This window comes from Nuphar pumila, chromosome 1 (genome assembly GCF_984573655.1).
Source record: "Nuphar pumila chromosome 1, dmNupPumi1.hap1.1, whole genome shotgun sequence".
Classification (NCBI taxonomy): domain Eukaryota; kingdom Viridiplantae; phylum Streptophyta; class Magnoliopsida; order Nymphaeales; family Nymphaeaceae; genus Nuphar; species Nuphar pumila.
This window is the reverse complement of record NC_143249.1, coordinates 36,527,945-36,551,507: the sequence shown is the minus strand read 5'-3', so window position 1 is coordinate 36,551,507 and position 23,563 is coordinate 36,527,945. Positions and strand designations below refer to the sequence as shown.

The 23,563-nt window shown below is 36.6% G+C and overlaps 1 protein-coding gene across 1 annotated transcript; it reads right to left on the bottom strand.

Annotated features, from left to right (window-relative positions):
- Positions 1-4,672: 4,672 nt before the first annotated feature.
- LOC149848692 (M28 Zn-peptidase nicastrin) lies at positions 4,673-23,325 on the bottom strand. Its single transcript, XM_089996946.1, has 14 exons — positions 22,912-23,325; positions 20,932-21,101; positions 19,241-19,344; positions 16,995-17,061; positions 16,053-16,145; positions 15,789-15,953; positions 15,552-15,692; positions 15,386-15,463; positions 13,442-13,554; positions 13,272-13,332; positions 10,986-11,153; positions 5,624-5,725; positions 4,967-5,056; positions 4,673-4,869 (listed from the first exon to the last, which is right to left on the bottom strand). The coding sequence occupies exons 1-14, from the start codon at positions 23,195-23,197 to the stop codon at positions 4,807-4,809; spliced, it is 1,701 nt and encodes a 566-aa protein (XP_089853072.1). The 5' UTR covers positions 23,198-23,325; the 3' UTR covers positions 4,673-4,806.
- Between the last annotated feature and the right edge of the window lie 238 nt (positions 23,326-23,563).

Sequence of the window (23,563 nt, the reverse complement as noted above, 5' to 3'; positions counted from 1 at the left end):
TGATCTTTAAAGAAAGCAATTAAGTATATATTACCACTAAATAACATTGCTTCTATATCATCATCCAAAACATCTATCTAGTTATCTATGTTTGAAGAATAATTATACCCGAGGCTCAATAACTCTTCTGCATAACCAATTTTATGAGACATCAAAGCTACAAATTCATTAAAATTATTATTTTTTGAGACCAATATAGATCTCCAATTAGTGTGATAGGTATGGTAGTGTACTTTAACCCTCTCAAAAGCCATCATTAACTGTCGCCGAAAAATAATCACAAAAAGAAGGCCAAAAAAAAAATAAGCACGTAGCAAGAACGACGCTGCATAATATAAGATACACACACATATAATCAAATGAGTACTTACACATAAATGATTTAATCAAAGAAAAAATGAAATAGGTTATTGGACATGCAAAGATAACTCAAAAGTCATGCAATTCTTCAACAAAATAAGTAACTCATGTCAATGTTTATAAAAATATATAATTCAAGCAGTTGTTTCAGAAAAATAACATGTTCAATCGTTAAAGATGTTTCTAAAAAACCCTTGTTTTATATAATGAATGTCACATTTAATGCTTGTCTGAAAATTCACTAATAAGAAGAAAGTTCACATTGTATTCATCTCTAATATTTATGATGTATCGAGAAATCCACATATAAAGAACATATTCACAATAACATGATTTGCAAAGTTAATACCTAATTTGTGAAGTTCATTTATGAGTGTGTACTTTACAGAAAGTGAGGACTGCATAAAGGAGAAAGGAGGTTTATGCGGTCTCGAGCGACATTGGTATAAAATATATGATTTTACTAAGATATTTGTGAAGTTATGATCATGAGGTTGACAAAACTTGTTTTGCGTGCTTCATGAAGACAAAAAAAAATAGGTGTGAACATACATTTAAGTGATGGTTAAAGAAAGAAGGAAAGTTTGCACAATTTCTCGCAACTTTACTGTAAAATATATGTTTTTACTAAGGTATTTGTGAAGTTATATTTATCTTTGAGTCACTTAAATATATGTTTCCACTTATTTTTTTGTTATAAAATATATGATTTTACTAAGGTATGTGTGAAGTTACATTCATTTCATTCATTCAAAATTATGTCATGCTCATACATTACATGCATTCTATCAATTCATTCATAAATAAACATGCTCATCCGATCATTCGTTCATTAAAAATGAACTTGATCATACATTACATTCATTCAAAAAATGAACTTACCCATCCAATTGAAATTGTTAACTGATAAATTGCAATTGATATTCGTCCATTGCTTTTCTATTTCACCCATACCATATGATCGAACTCTAACCTCCCAAAAGTCTTGTTAATCGACAAGTGCTTATTTAACTTTGCAACCAATGACATCTTCTTCAGCTTTAAAGAAAGCAATTAAGTATATATTACCACTAAATAACATTTCTTCTACATCATCATCCAAAACATCTATCTAGCTATCTATGTTTGAAGAATAATTATACCTGAGGCTTAATAACTCTTCTGCATAAGCAATTTTATGAGACATCAAAGCTACAAATTCATTAAAATTATTATTTTTTGAGACCAATATAGATCTCCAATTAGTGTGATAGGTATGGTAGTGTACTTTAACCCTCTCAAAAGCCATCATTAATTGTCGCCGAAAAATAATCACAAGAAGAAGGCAAAAAAAATTTGAGCACGTAGCAAGAACGATGTTGCATAATACAAGATACACACACATATAATCAGACGAACACTTACACATAAATGATTTAATCAAAGAAAAAATAAAATAGGTTATTGAACATGCAAAGATAATTCAAAAGTCATGCAATTCTTCAACAAAATAAGTAACTCATGTCAATGTTTATAAAAATATATAATTCAAGCAGTTGTTTCAGAAAAATAACATGTTCAATCGTTAAAGATGTTTCTAAAAAACCCTTGTTTTATATAATGAATGTCACATTTAATGCTTGTCTGAAAATCCACTAATAAGAAGAAAGTTCCGTTGTATTCATCTCTAATATTTACGATGTATCGGGAAATCCACATATAAAGAATATATTCACAATGACATGATTTGCAAAGTTAATACCTAATTTGTGAAGTTCATTTATGAGTGTGAACTTTACAGAAAGTGAGGACTGCCTAAAGGAGAAAGGAGGTTCACACGATCTCCAACGACTTTGGTATAAAATATATGATTTTACTAAGATATTTGTGAAGTTATGATCATGAGATTGACAAAACTTGTTTTGTCGTGCTTCATGAAGACAACAAAAAAATAGGTGTGAACATACATTTAAGTGATGGTTAAAGAAAGAAGGGAAGTTTGCAAAGTTTCTTGCAACTTTAGTATAAAATATATGATAAGATATGTGTCATTTTATAATTAACAGATAAGACCACATAAATAACATAATTTTTGTCCGCTTCTTGAGGTCTTCAAAAAAATATGTGCAGATATACATTTAAGTGAGGTTTTCCCTTAGCCGATGAGCAGAATGATATATTGCGTAAACTTCATGTGGTTCGTTCGTGATAAGGGTAAAAAGGCCCTAAATTTTTTTTTATTTGCGGTTTTGGGAGGGGAACGAATTTCAAAAATTAAAAAAAAAATGTGTCATATTTGTTGCACAGTACAATCATTTTTAGTTTTTTATTCTTTAGTGTATCTAACACAATCAAGAGGGCATTTCTGATGGTTTTGCAAAGGTCGAGTTAAATAAGGCCACTATTCATTAACATTTTCTGATGGTTAGTTTAATTTGCTTATTTGAACTCTTAGGGGGCATTTGTTTCATGCGTGAGTAAGAGAAAATTTGTGTTTGACGTGATGGCAGAATCCTGCCAAAATAATTTAAATAATTTTCATACGAAACAATCTTGTTTTGTGTTTGTTTCACATTAATTGGAAACTCAAAAGGTAAGGTGGGCCCCACATGCAAAAAGTAAATTTTTGCATTTATCATCGAGGGTGTCTAGGGGTGGCAATTTCAGACACGACCCGCCAACCCGCCTCTTAGGCGGGTTCGGGTTGGGCTGAAGCCAACCCGTTTAATAAACGGGTTGACCCGTGTAACCCGTTTATTAAACAGGTCGGGTTCGGGTTGGGGGTATGCCAACCCGGCTGACCCGTTTAATAAACGGGTTGGGCGGGTGGGTCAACCCGCCTGCCCGACCCGTCAACCCGACCCGTCAACCCAACCCGCCAACCCGATCCGCCAACCCGACCCGCCAACCTGAAAACCCGTTTACCCGACCCAACCCATTTATTAAATGGGTTGGCGGGTCGTGTCGGGTTACCCGTTTATTAAACGGGTCAGGTTTGTGTTTGCCACAGCCGACCCGTTTAATAAACAGGTCAGGTTCGGGTTGAGGTATGCTGACACGCCAACCCGCCAACCCGACCCGCCAACCCGACCCGATTGCCACCCCTAAGGGTGTCACGGTTTACCCGGACCCAGACCAAACCTTATAAGGTCTCGGTATGGTGACAAATAATAAGACCCTATTAAGACCCGTGTCCGTACCTGAAGGTCTAATTAATACATGGATCTGGGTATAGTTTGTGAAATTTTATACCAGATCCGACCCGAGTTACCATTAAGACACAAATTTTCAATGTAAAAATATTAAAAATATTATTTTACCGGGTATGGTTCATGTAGTTCTTATCGGGCCCGGGTATGTTTTCTCTTATAGTGGACCCGATTAGACCGAGGTCTGGACCAGATACCATTCCCAAGTCCAGTTCAATCTAGGTCCAAACCCAACCCAACCCAACCCGTTGACACCCCTACTTATCAAGATTGCCGTAAGAGAGATGGTTTCATTTTGAATGAGAGAGTGAAAAAGTTAACGAGTCCCACATGCAAAAAAAAAAGTAGGCTTTTCCCATTTATGATACGAGCTCATTGTCTAAAAAAAGATGGTGGGAAGTTTGTTCCCAAGGGTGTGTGTGTGTCATATGAAACGGATTTAAAATAAAACCAAACGGTATTTTGGCATCAAATCCCAAGCTTCAGCGTGTTTGTTTCACCCGCTCAGAAAATGATCATTTATATATGAAACAGAGCTGTTTCGTATGAAAATATCGTGAAACAAACGCTCCCTTAGTTTCACTGAGCTAACATGGAGTAGCAGCGAAAGCGATAATGGCGAGAGCACCTGACAGATCCAAAGGCTTCAAATTTGTAACACTTACGTTAAAAAAGGAAGCTCAACAAGGCATCACACATAATTTAATGGAAAGGTAAATTGCAACTCCAACGCCTACCTTCCAGCACAACAATGGACATTGGACATCAGGGATTTGTCCAAGATGGACCAGGCACGACCCAATCTCTCGGTCTGGGCCCTAAACACCAGACCTAGGACCGACAATAATGCTATGCTTGGACATGGAGTGCAACATTTCAATGGATCTCTTAGCCCGGTTCAAGCCTAGCGGATAGCCAGGGTCAGTCTTCAGCCTGAGCATGTCAGTGCTCAGCTAGACCCAACTTGGCCGAGTTTCCCTTCGCCCTTGGGCTAATCAGCTTCAACGGATCCAAGCCGAACCTGTCCTGATGCGTAACGCTATCTCATACATGTAAATAACTTGGCCCACCACCAAGTGACGATTGAATACTCCATGCATATTTTGTTAGATAGGAAAAGACAATTTTTGCATGTTACATACAAATTTTCATTGAATTAACAATCTCCAAATTGCTTGCATGCACAAAAAATTTGAGGATCCTAAGGATATTTTTCAAGGGAAAAAGAAACATGTTTCTGGAAACAATGACTTAGCAGTTAAGTAGATTTGACTTTCCGTGATGGAGGTCGGCGGAAAATACTAATGAGATCATCAAAACCCTGCAAGAGAAAAAAAAAGACATTAGATGATTAAGAAAAAAAAATCCCTCTTGAAAAAGAGCAGCAACTGTTTGATGAAGAAAGAAATAAGAAATACCCTTGTTGTGATAACGAGGCAGCAGAAAAGGAGAATCAAGTAGGATCCCACTGCAAGAAGTAAGAGCAGATCAAATGTCACGCTTGCCACCTGCAATTCAGAAACAAGCTCAGTCCATCAATTTTCTGATAGCACTGCAGGTTGGACACCGAAATGTGTTTGGATGAAAGAAACACAGAACTTTCTTCCTTCTTTGGATCGGAGGAACAAAAGGCAAAAGGAACTTTGTGACTAGTAAAACATGCTTTCTAGCTTTTGTACTAGAATCTGCAGGTATTAGCAAGAAGAATAATGTACTTTAGGTGATGTATATTATCATTGCCGAGCTGCAGATAGGACATTACAGTTGCAAGCATCCAAGAAACCTAAACCTAGTCCACATTGGTCAGCTGCATCACTGTCAGTCATATTTTCACTACCTAATTGAAACGAAACAGGTGAATCCTAATGATTCACATTCTGAATACAAGATGCAGCGGAAACCAGCACAAAATACCTTTCTTTCCTGAAAGTTATGCCCTAGCAGTAGTTATTACCTAAAGGAAGATTGGTATAGAAAGGTCAGTGTACTAGAAATATGTCTATGGTGTTGCAGATAAGTTAATAGCCAGAGCTAGTGATAGGTTCCACTTCTCACAGATAGAAAAAAGCCAGTACCTGATATATGTCAAGTTTGGCGCTTATCAAGTCATAGAAACTGAAGACCCCATCAAGCGACTCATGATGCACGCTTACTTCAGTAATGTGATCAGAGAGTTCCTGAAAAAAAAACAAAGAAAAAAAAGGCTTTTGCTTGTATAAAGACTACATTTGACAGGAAACCAATAGCATCATGTCCTTATGAATGACAGAGTATACATAATAAAAAATCCATATATATTCACAGTATTCCACAGAAGCATCAAGTTTATCTAATTTACAAGCAATTGAAAAGAAACTTTGTTTAGCTTTTGCAGCAGTATAGCCGTGTATAAAGTCATTAACTATTAATTCCCCATTTGACTGTCCCTATTAAGAGCTGGTGATGGCATTACTAAGGAGACACTCTCACCTTTCCCAATCCATCCAAGCTAAACATATCACGACAGGACACTTCAGAAAGAAGTTGGAATGAAAAGGAAGATATGTTCAAAACAAGTACACAAACTTAGTTAAGAAACACAGGTTATAAACAGTCTATGGTTATAGAATTTCCCCCCCCCCCCAAGCTGGTAAACATTATTAGTTATATGTAATTTGGAATAGAGCCCAAGTTCTATATATGCTAGACATCAGTCTACATGAGGATGTCTTGACACCTAAATTGTGCATGGACGTGTATACCTCAGTCCCAACTTACCTACAGTACTGGAATGCAGACTTGCACTCACAAGCACAACGTGTTAGCTCTTCCCTGCCCAACCTAGTCCAGCTAAATAAAAAGTTATAAAAGAACAGAGAACTGAACTTGAAAATTGGAACTGAAGAACAAATTTGTTCCTATTCCATTTACAATATGATGTCAGCATAGAATTAAAAAATATCATAATTATAATATTATTGGTAATACAGGGCAAAACCTGGGCCTAGACCAGGTACAGAAACCTGAATGATGCCCACCGCTACTAACAGTCATTGCAATATATTTATATGTTTGTACAACTCTAATTTTCATTAACTATTTTCCTAAGCTAACATCACAGGAAAGTTTGGCTCGTTTGGATTTGAGAATTTGCTTATTATGTGTCTTTGCAGGAACCAATTTGTTTGGTTCTTTAATACAAACCTTATAAATATGCCTGCAGTCCTCTAGGTATATCGCCTGCAGAGCAGTTGATATTACCTCATATTTTGTTACTCCTGCAATGCTTCTTTTGATCACTTCACTTTGGCTGCCCAAATACTAATCTCACCATTCTCTCCAACCATTTCCCAAATGCTTTCCAGTCTATTGCAGAAAAGTTGGCACACAATTCACCTTTGTAACTGACACTGTACATGGTTTGAAAAGTCTTTTATAATGCCTTTGCAATTCTCAGCCTTGTGCAGATAACCCTATATCGGAACACTTTTTAGCTATGTCACGTAGGTGTGGGTGCAGATGCAGATACCGGTGCGGGTGCGGCACGGCAATTTCAAAAAACTTAGGTGCAAGGGTGAATGTGTGTGTATAGGTGTAAAGTTTGCAACCCTCGTGGGTAAGGAACCCCTTAGTAAAAAAATGTAATATTTTTATTTTTTTTTCAATTTTTTGCCCATCTGACGCTCCAGATGTGATCTACATATTAAGTTTAGTAGAAACTAAAACCTGACCTCTGGATCATGCTTTTCTGATGCATATGTCAGATTTTATGAGAGTTAAAAGCTCAATGGACTACAATGTACCAAAATTTCACACCTAAAAAAAACATATTTTTACGTCAACATGTATGATCCAAGGGCGATTCCTACTATTTTGACCATGCTGAACACATCCATGTGGTCAAATTTGGTCAAAACAATCTCCCCCCTATGAGTTCCAACTAGGTGTGTGTGTGTGGTGGGGTGGGGGGGTGGTTATCTAACATTAAATCACAAGTTTTTTGAACTTTGAGAGAAATGAAAAGTCAAACACCTTTTAAAAAAAATAATTTTATAATGTATCAAAGTTACAATTTTGACCTAAAAAAGTAACCATGTATTTTAAAAAATATCATTTTTTTAAAGGCATTTTAATCATTTTCGTAAAGTTGAATCCATCTAATGTTAAATACAACTAGCTTATTGTTAGCTCTCTCTCTCTCTCTCTCTATATATATATATATATAGAGAGAGAGAGAGAGAGAGAGAGAGAGAGAGAGTAGAGGGAATAGCTGCCTAATACTTTTTGTGCCTATTGCAGCCTACCGCAAGCGGACGGGGGGTTTCTGAGTTATTTTTCGCAAATCTGACCGCACAACATTCGGCATGGTCGACACTTGTATCATTTTTTCGATGAAAAAAAACATGAATTTTTAAGCCTTGGATGATATTTATGATATTTATAAAAAATTTACATTGTCAATTTTCAAACCTCATAAAAACCTACTCGTGTGTCAGTATCAGACGATGCAACAGTTGATTCCTATAAAATCAAGCACATACAACGCATCTGCATGGTCAGATTTGAGAAAAACAAAGAAACCCTTCAAAAGCCCTATAGAATGCAATAAGCACGGATCGGTGTAAGCAGCTACCCTTTACAATATATATATATATATATATATATATATATATATATATATATATATATATATATATATATATATATATATAGGAGTGTGTGTGTGTGTGTGTGTGCATTCATGTATTTATCTATATAATACAGATAAAACTGAACTTGGTTAGGCTGGTTAGGGTTAACCAAATCCACTTTCGGACAGAAATAGACCTCAATGCCATTGGTCTCGCCTAACACAGAGGAAGTCGTGTCCAAGTGTCACACCCACATTGGTGGGAGTGCATTACCCTTTTAGAAGTGCCCATGTTACATAGATTTTTAATGATCTTGGGAGTTTCTGGTTGGGTTGCAGGGAGAGAATAAAGTTCACTAAAACAAATACAACAACAACAACAACTACGCCTTCATCCCAAAACAATTGGGGTCAGCGATATGAACCAAAAAAGAAATTCATTTTGGGTCTTCCACATGAATCCTTTTCCTCCAATCATTTCTATCCAACGCCATGTCCTCGGTGAGGTTCAAAGCATTCATATCCTTTCCTATCATCTCCATCCAAGTCTTCCTAGGCCTACCCCGACCTCTTTTAACTAATATATTTTCCCATTTCTCCAACCTTCTAACTGGAGCATCATTAGGCCTTCGCCGAATATGTCCAAACCACCGTAAACGATTCTCTCGCATCTTATTTTCAATGGGTGCAACACCTACCTTCTTACGTATCTCTTCGTTCCGAATCTTATCTTTTATTGTATTTCCACACATCCATCTAAGCATCCGCATCTCAGCTACACTCATTTTTTGAATATGATGTCTCTTGGCAGCCCAACATTCCGTACCATATAGTAAAGCGGGTCTAATAGTCGTCCTATAAAACTTTCCCTTCAACCGCAATGGCATTCTACGATCGCACAGCACTCCAGTAGCACTTTTCCATTTCATCCACCCAACCTTTATCCTATGATTTACATCTCCATCAATTTCTCCATACTTTTGAATGATGGATCCCAAATATTTGAAATAATCATTCACCGGTATATCTTGCTCACCAAGCTTCACTAAAACAAATCATAGACAAAAAAAATATACAAAAATACATGTATATATATATATATATATATATAGATAGATAGAGAGAGAGAGAGAGAGAGAGAGAGAGAGAGAGAGAGAGAGAGTAGGTTGTAGCTGCTTACCACTTTTCTAGCCTACCGGGTTTTTGAAGTTTTTTTTTAATCTGAGCATACAGATGCGATCTGCATGTTTGATTTTACAGGAATCAACTCTTCGATCATCCGATTCCGACACAGGTAGGTTTTTATAAATTTAAAAATCGTTCGTCTACTATTTGTATAAATATTCAATGCTTAAGATCATGTTTTTTATCCGAAAAACATGATCCAAGTGTCATTTCCCAGCAAATCCACCATGCCGAACACATCTGCAGGGTCAGATTTGCGAAAAACAACCCAAAAACACCTAATCTCTGGTGGTAGGCAGCTACCATTTTTTCATACATATATATATATGTGTGTGTGTGTGTGTGTGTGTGTGTGTGTGTTTTGAAGTCAAGACAACATTAATTTACGAAGTCTGAAAAATAAGAGACACTATTAAAATGGCAACATATACACCAACCATGTCTAATATGCCATGTAATGTCCCACAAGACAGCTCAAAAAACGTATATTCCATGTGAAACAATCAATAATAAAAAGAAAACAAGGAAAAAAAACCCAGCTAACAAAATGTTCCAAATTCAAATATAAGAAACTTTTCACAATATCTTTTTCCATTTTCAGTAAAACAATCATCTGAAACTTGCTAAAAGGTCAAAAAACACATTGGTTTTGGTTAAGTTTCTTGCAGAGGACAAAAGATCAGGCCACCTCTACTAGACATGGTTAATCCAGTTGTCCAAAATATTTTGCTAGATGTGAGAAGAACCAAAGATAAAATTGATAAATTTTGAAAGGGAATGAATCTGTTGAATCATGCTTCACATGTGATTAATAAACACTCAAGTGAGTCCAGTAACCTCCAGTCAACAACAATTTCAGACCCTAAATTGATAAAAGAACCTTTTGTTGATCTGTAAGAATAAACAGTATTTTTCAATAAAACCGCAGGAGATTAATTCACAGGTCCATAACTCCTATGAAAAGGCACATGCAATTCATGACTAATTGACTACTATATCCATCTATTATATATTCAACCATTTTTAACATACAAAAGACTAAAAGCTGCTAGAAATTGTAGAAAAGGAAATCTGTGATGTTAAAAAGAAATGAACATCCTTAAGCATAAGATGCAATTGCTCAATACATGCATATACAGATATGTACACCATTGGATGTTTTAACAGTCATGGAACACCCATTGTCCAAAAAAAGTGAAAGCACAAACTACATACATGATAAAACTAGCATTAGCATGTAAATATAACAGCAGACAAATACATGTACACGCTTTTAATGTTTTTGTTCAGGTATGCTAGTTTTGACATCTAAATGCCACCATTATATGAGCAAATGATGCATATACCACTGGCGTCCAAGACAATGGATTTATTTTCTCTGCAATAGAAAACATTCTTGCCATCAACACATATGTTAAGGTTTCTTTACCATATGTGCAGTCTGCTAAAAATATGTAAGGCAATTATCAGTGTGTTTAGCAGTTTACCATCCAAATTGCCACTAGTATGAAAAAAAAACAAAAATCATTCTTCAAGTATTCACAGATGAAGCCAGAAGCAATCCTACCAATATATGCTAACCAGCACAAACGACAAGCCATCAACAAATACAAATAATTCAGATGAACAGTGGGTAAGAAAACCTTCTTCAATGCTAATATAAATGGATCATTCTTTGATAGAAATGGTGCTACTCGAGGTGTCCTTGACAAAAGGTCCAGCCACAAGCGCATGTAGGAAGGGTTAACAGCTAAACTACTACCATCTGCAAAAATTTGAACTTTTGATTGCTGGTGTCCATATATGTGCCTCTGGAAGGAAAAAGAAAAAATAAAAGGGAAAAAATATGGTAAGAAGGTGTCAGGGCCTATACAAAGCAGAAAGTAGAATGATAGTGAACAAAGCAAAAGTAGACCCTTGAAACAATATAAGCAGTACTATTCATGAACTTTGTACATTTCTTCAAATCTTAAACTTCTTCTAAGCGACAAGCAAGACCAGATACAATAGCAGAAAAATGGAGTAGAATTAATGTCAATGATTTTCAATATTGTTCCAGTCTGCTACTAAACTTAAAAATGGTTACTGGTACAGCCAATTTCTCAAGTATGTAGGTATTGTTTAGTTTTTAACTTTTTATTAGTCTTGTAAACCTTATCATGGACCTAAAACTAAAAGGTCCCCATAGACAATATCTGACATGTTATCTTTCCAAATATATTGTTAAATCGTCTCTTGATGTGCTGATAAAACTCCATTCTAGATTACCAAGTTTGTAACTTATAGAGTTACATTATCTTTGACCAACCATCAAATAAAAGAGCATTAATATTTGGAGAATTTTTCTTGAAACTATGGAATGCATTCATTATCCAACACTTAACCAAATCAATGCCAAAGCCATTATCCACTAGATTAAGGATTGAAAGTGAGCAGGACAAGCTCTCTATTGGCAATACTAAAAAACTCTAACCCAGTTAAAGTGCCTTCCAACAATACCAAATTATAGAAACCCTAACAAGATAAGAAATGAGTCATCCAGTTTAGGGGCCATCAAAGGTTTGGTCCACAGTAGCTTTGAGAAGCAGCACACTGGCACAGCATTTTCTTCATGATTGTGTGAATTCAGGACCCCTTCCAAAAGCCTAGGTAACTATAAATACCTGCATATGGAGCTGGGTCACTCCAAGCTCATACTTCAATTTTCTATTTTGAAAGCTTAAGATTTGCTTTCTCGTTAAATCCACAATACATTTCTAAAATAAATATATAGCAATTACCATGTCCAAATAATTCATGTACTTATGGAAGCATTTCAATATGACAACCAAACTACCAGTTCACACTGATTACAAATAAAACACTGCTGCACACCTGCAGGGTGCGACTACAGAGCCTTCATCCCCTGCTATCTACCCTCATATATGATTCAAGCGAGAAATGAATAAGTTCAATAACTGAGACAGAGGTTGACTTTAGGAGTTTCACAAGATAAAGTGACACATTAACTATTTTATGAACCAAAGATTCAGAATCTACATAACTCATAATTGGGACTCGTTTACTCCTTACAGATAAAACATTGCACCCTATGAAGACCTAAAAAACAAATGGTAGTTTTAATTGTTTTCTTTTTACTGTAAAAGTGAGGAAGAATCATAATAAGAATAATAGGTCACAGTGGTCACCATGAATTCCAAAAGCATGCCAAGATGTTCATGCTGTCAAACATCTCATAGAAAAAGGAGTGAAAATTTGAAAAGGACTTCAAAGAACGATCAAAGCTTCTCAGATTCGGACATCACGGGATTCCCAACACTTCCACTAAGTATGCCATTTGCACATAAGAGAAGGGCACAAATCCTCAAATTCATGAATTCCCAAAAGTAAAACATAAATTCATGAATGCTACTAAACTGCATCACTAATATCAAGAATGAAGAATATAATGCTTCCTTCAGTGTGTTTAGCTTAAAATTTCTCTTTGCCTACATAGGGATGTAAATGGGTCGGACTCAGGTCGGATCTAGGCACTACCAAGGTTGAACTAATCTGGATTCAGATCTTAGTTGGACTCAGACTTGGATTCAGATGCAAAACTCAATAATGAATCCAAATCAGATCCAACTTTGGCTACCAGATCCAACTAATCAAATTCGAGTTCAGGTCGGATGTTAGATAATATCCCATGACATCCCTACCTAAACATCTTACTGCTTTTATCGACTAGCACATATGAAGGGACTTGTACACCTTAAAAATTTTCAAAAAATAGTTAATCATTTCACTTCCAGTGGATTTATTTTTTACCAGTAACATCTAAAAGTCACTCTGATAGCAGACTGCACAGTAGTCAACTTTATATTTTTTAGCCATATAATTCACCAAACTACAAAAAGAGGAATCTTATACACTCAAAAGTTACTTACTGCAAGACTTTCAGCAACCAGCTTGACACCTTTGATGACTGCTGTTTCATTTATTGAATGTCTGAAGCAAGCCAGGAGGGAAAAATAAGGGAAGAAAAAGATTAAGAACATTTAGCAACTGCTGTCAAGAGAAACGAAGATATTGTCACAAGATATTTTTAAACCCTCACCTGGTGCCATATATGCCTCCAGTGTTCTCAAATAGATCAGGGGCAACAGTGAGTTCAGAAACAGTGACAGCAGTAATTCTTTGTCTTGAAAACTGTTCATGCTCCCATGCTACCTACATCAGCATATTTCGCAATGTTCAATAACAAGCTTAAAAACAAAACAAACATATATAAGAATATAACAGTACTTATGAATGTTAGAATCAGGAAGGCCCAATTATGGCAAGATGATCAATATTTACAAATACTATGGTATTATATAAGGAGACAAAAAAATGAGCAATAGAACAAATATCATCCTATATTGTCATAGCATTTCTATGTTTTATTTTTCCATATTCTAATGGATTGGCAGAGATAGCCATAGCGCTCCTATTTTCACAATACAACAAGAATCTTCCTATATTTGATGCAAAGAAGTACAATGGTTATCCATAGGATCTCGGCTAAAACTGTAGAATGCTATGATGTTCCACTTCAGTCCTCAAACATGCCACAATTATTATTTTTTTGCTATTTATGTTTCTTTTCATAAATCTCATTTTGTTCATATGTTATTTAACTTATTTCATCCTTGGTGACTACTTGTCACTGATTACTTTTGCATTAATAAGCACATATCTTTCATTTAAAAATATTTAACATTTAGTGGACCAGTTGGGAAAATAATTGACATGATGTTTTCAAACCAATCTGCTTGACCCGATTAAAGTAACATCAGATCCAGCCCATTTGTTGTCAGCAGATTAAGGGTCACATCAGATCCAGCCCAGTTGTTCCTAGCAGAAAACAGAATCAGCTTACTTCTGGTATCATTTATTTGCAACCTGGATGCTAACGAGAAACATTTAAGGGGTTAGCCATGTTCTCCACATTTGTTTCTCATCTGCCTTCCCAAAAACCAATAGATCATCTGCAAAGAGCATATGCACTAGGGACAACAGGACAGCAGGCCAGGTATCTTTACCCCATTTACAAAGCCCCTCTCTGCAGCTTTCCTTAATAAGCACATTGCGTGCAATATCAAAATTCAAAAGCATGGTTGAAATAGGATAGTCCTGGTGAAATTGGTGTAAACCTTTGCTCATCAGAAAGTACAAACTACTTGAGGAAATTCCAGCCTACAAAATCAAAAGCCTTTTGGAGATTGACTTTCATCATAAAAACTTAGATTTTCCTATTGCAAGTGTAATGAATTGATTAATTCACATAAATTACACATTAATGAATAAGCCTGCAATGGGATAAAGGCTTGATGATGTGGTGGGGCATTAAATAAGGCAGCATTTATTTGTCTTAAAGCCAGAACCTTAGAGATCATCTTGAAACCACTATTTAGTAGGGAAACTGGACTGAATTTATCAACATTATCTGCCACAGAGCATTAAGATAGCACAATCAAGTGTGATCCGCAAATTACTTTCAGCATACTTCCATTAACAATACTCTTGAAAGATCGAACCAAAAAATTTGGTAAAATTTAGTAAATAGTTGAAGAATCCAACTAAAAGAGCTGGATTTTTCAGGCATAGGGTGGCTGGAAAAAAGTGGGCATGCATGCATCTGACATGGACACACTGTTTGACCGTTTCCGGCAACCCTATAGTATGTACACAACATGAAATTGTTTCAAGGAACACAATTTATGAATTACCAGGTTGCTGCCTCACCCAAATGACAGTTCGACCTGATTCAAAAGTATAACTCGCTAAACCCTATTTGAGATGGGGTTTAGTGTGGCATCCAAATGCCCCATTAAGGAATTACTGCACATTTATTACATATGAGAATGCCAAATCTGAGATGCTACATTTTAAACATAATGCAAGAAGCATTGTGAAAAGAATCAAGAAGTTCATCACCATGGCACAATAACTGTCATACAAAGTTACAAACCATAATGGACGGTCATGAAATTGAAAACTTTGCTTGCATCATGCTTACTCGTGAATTTGAAATATTAATCTTTTTATGCTTGATACCAATTGTCATTCCCAATTCTTCTGCAACACTTGCAAAGCTCTGCAACATCAGCAGCATCAATTGAAGGGTTTCTATACATTTAATTTCAAAAGCAATCTAAGGAATGTGATGACAGCGATACACTTACCTCATGAAGTTGCTTTATATAGGCATTTTCTGGGGGCTTTGATACATGAAGCCATAATTCATTATTCGAAGATCCAATGCTGTTCAAGCAAATAGCATAATCAATACTCTCACGTATACGTTGGTCAAAACTCCTAAGCCACTGCATATTATGATTACAAAAGATTTAGATTAAAAGCACAGAAAAATTTCTTGAAATGATGAAATTAAACAATAAAAACTATAAGGAAAACCATACCTTCAGGGTCCCATTGTAATTGTAAGGCCCACCAGATGTTAATCCAAAGAGTAAATTGAACCTTCCTCTTGTCTTTGGATTTGAATAAAGGCGAGAGAACAGCCTGGCTATTTCCAGCAATGCAACTACTCCACTTCCATTACTATCACCTCCTACGGAGAGTGCCTAACATTTTTTAACATTTTTAACAACGATAAGATATATGACTACTTAATAGTAATTGGAGGTTCAAGTGAACTAACAAGTTACAAGTTGCACACTTACTGGAGCAGCACCAAATGTGTCGTATGATGCAACAATAGCAATAGTTGGGAGCTGAACAGCATCTCCCTCCCCTCTTGATCCTAGCAACCATCCCTGATACATTTTCATAATTGTCAAATGAAGTCAACAAATGAATAAACAATCACAAACAAATGTTTTGACATGTTTCATGGCCTTAGTGCCTGTTTGGGGAGATATTGACTGTAATAAGAAAAATAACCGCCAGAATAAAAAAATCACTGATCACACTTTCATGTTCTGTAGGGATAGGAGAACATCTGAACATGAATACACAGTTTTCCTCGTCTTTGTGTGTTCTGAGTCTTCTGACAGCATACGGGATTTTGCTGAACAATCAGATCCACCACTCAACTCATATGATATATCCAGCATTAGATAACGTGACTCCCATGTGCCAAGGGTTATCAAGCCTCGGATCTGAGGCACTTCTATAACATATCTCAGGTTGGCACTCAGCACCCAAAACCTTTGCTAAGGGAACCAGCCAAACATGTTTTCTACATAGCACCCAAGGAAACATGGGAACACATGCATGTGCAGCACAGATGCTGAGACTTTCCTAAACTCCAAACCTCAACCACAACAAATGCACCTTCAAATAAAATATTAAAAGCGATTGGCCATTTTTCTGCACTAAAGAGCATTTCATTATGCTAAATCAGAAAGTTATAGAAGCTTGATGCACATAGTATCAGCCCGGAGGACAGAATAAACAAATAAACAAATAAAAATAAGAATGCAGCTAAAATTCATGATTAAATTTCTGCAGTAAAGGGTAGTTCACTAAGCTGGTAAAGAATCATACAAAGTTCCATAACATAAGGACAAAAATGAACATAATCTTCATTCCATATCAGAAAGAAAACTGTTGTCCTTAAGCAAACATATTTAAATGCATGTGTGCACGAAAGAGAGAGAGACCTGAATATTTGTAAGCAAAGGAGATGCAAGTCTCTTAGGGTCTGGAGCAGACAAAACAAGTTTGTACCTGCAACATTTAACATGCATAAAATGAATGCACAGAAAATGGTGTAGCAAAATTTCAACGAAAAAATAGCCACTACACAGCAGTAATCAGAGCAGAATAAATTTAATTGACGTACAAATAACCAGAACCATCATGCCATGTCATATAGACTGCAATTGTCATGACCAACAACTTACAAATCACAAATGTCTCTAAAATAAAATGTTCTAAATGTATCAATTAAATCTTCAGATATTTTTTTAAGGTTCAAAAGAAAGTATAAAGATAACAAGATTGAAGGAAATTTTAAACAAGTTATTCCTGTCATAATTTGTATCACATGCCAACAAGAGCAACAAAAGTAAATTTACAAAACAAAATCTCAAGAACAACAATAAAAGAAAACTTATAAAACAAATGTATAGATAGACTTCAAAACATTTAGCTCAGATAGATTTCAAGCCTTGATTTCCAGTTCAGATCATTTACTTTTCAGTTTCCAATGACAGTGACTGCGCAATATGAAGAATCAAATGTCTGAAGGCTCAAACTTTTGACTTGAATCGATGTCAAAATCTTTCAGTTGTAATTGTTAAAGGGGGGGAAAATCACATTTTCCTGACCCAGAAAAGGCCACAAAAAGGAAAGGGAAAAAAAGTTGGTGGGGGTTGTGGAGAAGTGCTCAGAGTTTTCAGAAATAAAAACGAGCCTATTATACTCCTGAGATCTCATAAACAGCATGTATATTGCCTGTGCTTCCAAAAGTACAAACATATATCAGATTCCGCCTGATTAAGAATTCCCATACCTTCAGCTGTCATTGTTAAAAGGGCAGAAACAATTCTTACTATGCCTTCTTATGAAGTGCCCAAAAAATCACATTTTCTTAACCCGAAAAAGGCCACAAAAAGGAAAGGAAAAAAAGTTGGGTGGGTGGGGGGAAGTTGTGGAGAAGTGCTCAAAGCTTTCAGAAATAAAAAACAAGCCTATTATCTATGTCACACGGACTCGGCTAAGGAGGTGCCGCACCCGAGTCGACACGCCCCGACACGGGTGCGGACTCGGGTGCGGCTTCGGACTCGGCCCGGACTCGGTCAACGCCGAGTCGGACTCGGTCAACAAGTCCAGGCCGAGTCCATCCACATTTTGGACTCGGTCAACTTTGACCGAGTCCAAAAATGTCTCTAAAAAACTAATTTTTTATATTTTTATTTAAAAAAAATATATATAAAAAAGGCACTGTGACTGTGCAGTCTTTGCAGTGTGCACAGTCTGTGACTGTGCACAGTGCACAGTCTGTGACTGTGCACAGTGCACAGTCTTTGCAGTGTGCACTGTGCACAGTCTGTGACTGTGCACAGTGCACAGTGCTGTGCCTGTGCACAGTCACACTGTGACTGCACAGATACCTGTGGCATTTTAAAAATAAAATAAAATAAAATTATATATATATATATATATATATATATATATATTTTTTTTTTTTTGCCGAGTCCCCGTGTCCAAAAATTTTAAAATTGTGCCGCACCCGTGTCGCACCCGCACCCGCACCCGCACCCGCACCCGCACCCATGTGACATAACCTATTATACTCCTGAGATCTCATAAAAAGCAAACATGTTGCCTGTGCTTCCAAAAGTACAAACACATATCCGCTTCCACCTGATGACATCTAAGGATTCCCATAATTTCACCATTTGATTCACACATGCATGTGCAGCCTGATGCTATCTAAGGATTCCCATATTTTCATGATTTGATACATGCATACATACACAGATATATGAATCAGGAATGAATCAAGAAAGAATCATGAAAGTAGTCAGTACTTTGAAACATCAAAATAAAGACAGCACACCAAAATTTTAAAGCTTGCATGGCATGAAAAGAGAAAGCAATATTCATGTGATAAAGTAACCTTCTTTAGCAAACAACAGAAGGAAACAAACGACCAATAAAGATGACAAAATTTTGTTCTACAACCAACATGTGACACTAGAAGGGAAAAACATTGCTTGAGCAAATTATTGCACAAACTAATATTATTAGAAGTCCCATATTGGTGATTGTGCCATCACCTTCCTACTTGTAAGATCAGAAGAAAGTTGTAAGGATGCCTGATGCATAAAGTGGTACAGCATACAACTTTCCGAAGTCATCACAACAATGACTAAATGTAAACAACAAAAGAAACACTCACCCGCCAGTGGTTGCAGTAGAAGGCTGACCAGTAGCATCATTCTTTATAACATCGGCCAATATGCCACTAATTTTCTCTTCCTCAAATGCAAAATATACTGGATACTGCAATAATTTAAAAACAATAATCAGAATTCCTTATTTAATGGAAGAAAATCTGCATGTACAATAACAACTTGAATACTAATAAATGTAAAAACATCCAACGGTATCAATGTAGAAAAATGAAACAAAATGTACATTATTTAATGCATGCGCAAGAATAATACAGCACAGTTGTACAAAGTAAATGAAATTTCAGCGATAAAACTAAAACTAAAAGTACTTCTAAGATTTCCATATATGTTCATCTCCAATAGCAAGCAGTTCAAAACCTCTTTCCTTAAAGCTCTCTTTCAACTTTCAATAGCCTAATAAGCCAAGATGAGCAGACTGTTGATGCCAATCTGTGCAGAAAGCAAATAGAGACAGTTGACATGAAAACCAAGAGCCTGCAGCTCTAAAGTTCCTTATATTAGCTTTTATCAGCAGAACCAGATACAACTTGTATGGAAGAAAACCCAAATCACCAGAAAAAAAAAACATTATAATTATCATTATGCAACTATGTGAACAAGCTCTAACCTTTTCCCAATATTCAGGAAGAATTAACTCAATATATACTAGAATCCTCTTGAAAGAAGCCACAATATGAAAAGATTCATATGTTGTTGATTACGTTCAATTGATTTTCCAAAAAACACCTCCACTTCCTCTACTATTATCTAATATCAATATGAAATAAAAACTTTGCTGTTAAAATTCTCAAATTATGGCAAATCCAGTTGCTCATAGGCTTTTCCACTCCCTTGGAAGGCTGTTATAACCTATCCTAGAGGCACTTGCAAGGATCACAAGTTAGAAACAGAAAACTACAAATTTCTTTCGTACTCCCACCCAATTATTTCAACTTTTCATGAACAAGTATTCATTTTTTCAGCAAGTGAATGTTGCCTTCACTTAGTTTCTCTGAAATAAGACGGCTTCCTTCTTTTTCACTATCTAATTCATGTAAGTATCCATTTTTCTGAAATTTAAATTATTTCATTCTTTTCTAATTTGAGGGTTCCTAAGATGTAAAGGAAGCTCCTGACTTTTGCAATCAGGAATGACACTGCCATAGACATTATCAATGTTCAAAGGAGCAATTAAAGAAGTGATTTTGACAGCACTGCTCAGGTAGAAAGCTTCAATTTCCATTATTTTAAAATCAAACAATAAAGTCTCCTCGTTATTGAGTTGGTGACAAAATCTTTTTTTATCAGCACAAAGAACAATCATCATGTTCAAAAACCAGAAAAATGGCAATTAAAATAACCAACTTATAAAGAGAAAAAGCAACATCTCACAAAGATGCCCAAAGCCATGATGTGTTGGATGGGATATAACTTGGTAAAACTTAACAAAAGAAAACTAATTTCCGACATTTGAGTGGTAGCCTATAAGCATCACCAATACAAGAAGGTAAAAAACATCCTTAAAAGAAAATAAACTGCAAACTTAAAACAATTAAAACTGAAAGAAACTAAATGATAAAAATGTACAAGATAACCATGGGAAGCAATATGGCTTGTAATAAAAAAGAATAACATAGTAAGTAGCAACTAACATGAACATCAAAGGCAAGTAATGTGACATTTGATCTGCACTCACAGGAATATTAGCATGTATAAGAATTTTTTCCATCTCTATCAGTGTTCTTCTCAAATGCTCATTTCCATGTATTAGACCATCTTCTTCAGTGTTTTTTTCTTTTTCACCTGTTGAACTTTGAGGAAGGAGAAGTAACAAACCCCCCAAGGGTTGCTGCTTGGTCAGATACTCTGCAGATAAAAGGATCTGTCAATAGAACCATGACATTTAAATATGAAAGAAAATAGCAAATGGTAAAATAATGCTTAGTATGAAAGCAAATTATTCTTAAGATTCATGCATGATCCAATAAAGAACATGAAGCATGAAAATCTTCGAATTTAAGCAGGTTGTTAGTAATACAAAACAACGTCATGCACAATGAAACCATTCTTGTATTAAACAAGTCAAAATAAAAGGAAAAAAAATTAATAATAAGATCCAAAACCAAACCTGAGCAGATTATTTTCATGTGTCTGTGTGTGTTACCATGATACACACTTGAGTGTATAAAAGATGTCTGGATGGACACAATGAGCTCCCAGCCAATCCAGTGACAAAAGGATGTTGGTCAAATAGGGTCTGTTTCATGCAGCAACTGACATCAAGGGTATCCATGCAAAAGGACGAGACTGCTGATTATTGGCAACACGGCCAGATATAGGTGGAGGAAGCCTAATCCTTTGATATTTTACCAACTCTACTTGTCCGTTTATTGCCACAGCAAGAAATCTGTAGTGAATTGGACATCTCATTACACCTCAAGAATCTTGCTTCCTTCTCATACCATGAAAATTCAGAATTAATGGGGTTTAACTAGACATGGGGCATTCAATTCATATTTTTAATAGTGTTTAACTATGACATCAATTTGGCTCATATGAGTAAACTTTTACCTAGTCATTTTCTAGGTCTTGTCTGACTAAGAATGACAAAACATTAGTTGAATACCACTACCTTAAATGGCTAGCCCGACTTGAGTACATTACACAGACCCTTGAGATTTTATTGTATGAGAAGGAAGATTTATAAAGAAACATAGAATTTGATCACCTAGTTGTCCTAAAAAATTCCAGATGCCAAAAACAGAAATCAGTTTTTTAAGTCCACAACAAAAGTACAAAGATTCAAATCCTGCCCTCTTGTAATAGATTGTTGATGTTTCTGACCAGTTGGTTGACAGGTTACATTGTCAGAACTTTCTTATTGTCTCAACTACGTCAAAGGACTCAGTTATATGAAAATGTGGGAAAAGACAGGAATGAAAACAAGGACAGGTTCCAATAGAATCTGATTGCTACAAAAGAATTTCAAAAAAAACAAAGAAAGAAGTCCAGAACCTGTAGACACCCAGTTTTGGACCAAGATATTTTTTGTACCAAAATACCCAAATTTCATCACCAAAGATGACTTCAATCTGATTTTTGGTTCTCAAGCCCCTCTAGTCATAAGCAAGGCAGTAATCACCTCATAGTTTAGCACACGATCCATAAGAAAATGAAATATAAGAACTACTTCTACATCCTTTGCATATTTTCACTCAAAGAATCCCAACATTTACACTCTTTATTCCTAATGGGAGTTCCTAAACTGATGTTCCTCTGTCAAAACGTTCATTATTCCGTCAAATTATCGGCACGTTACCATTCCGTTCCGTAAACACTAACTCGTAAATCCAACTAAAAGAACCTACAGAATGCTTTATAAGTAATCAAAGCACAAGAGCGAACCACGAAATGTAATGATCAAGCTAGGAACGAACAATTCAAACAACACTCCAATGACCAACTGCTCGAAAGGAAATAAATTACAAAAATGCTACAAACTGAGCTCTAAAGCGCGATCCAGTACCTAAACGACGAAAAAGAGGGCGAAATCAAGGAATTCAAACAAACGAAGTAAACAAACCGAAAACTACCCGAATTTCGAACTACGGAACGCGAACTCAACAACGACACTCAATTAGAACAGAACAGAGAGAGAGAGAGGACCGAGGCTCGCCTTGCAAGAAAGTGAGATTGAGATCACGGACGGGGATGATGACGACGGTGCGAGAGAGATCGACGCCAGAGGCGTCGAGCGAGGAGCCGGCGTGATGGTTGAGGGCGGCGCGGCGGGATCCAAAGGGCGCGCCTGAGAGGTCGTACTGGATGAGGCGGTAGACGTCGACGACGGCGGCGGCCCCGCAGAGCTCGACGCAGGCGAGGAGGACGAGCGCCATGGCGAACACGGAGCAGATGGACTCCAGGACGTCCCCCTCCCGCCCCCTCGCCCCGCCCACTGCCATTGTCAGAGATACGAAGCGCTCGTCGGAATGTAGCAGAAGAGAGAATGAAAGAGGGATGAGAATATGGGATTCTAGGGTTTGGAACCGATGGTCGCAGAGAGAGAGAGAGAGAGAGAGAGAGAGAGATCTGAAGCGGGGAAGTGTTAAGGATCGATAGTAAAAAAATGCCGGCTCTCGTTGGAAGCGTTTATGACACCACTCGCTGGCCCTCCGATCGCGGGATGTACGGCCCTTGCGTTTCCGCACGTGGGAGGTGGCGCGGTAGAGCAACGGCGACGGAGGGACCGGCGACGGCGTCGATGGTATCGAGGAGGAGGAGAGACCCGGAGAGCTTCTTTGGAAAAAGAGTGTCTGATGATGTTAATC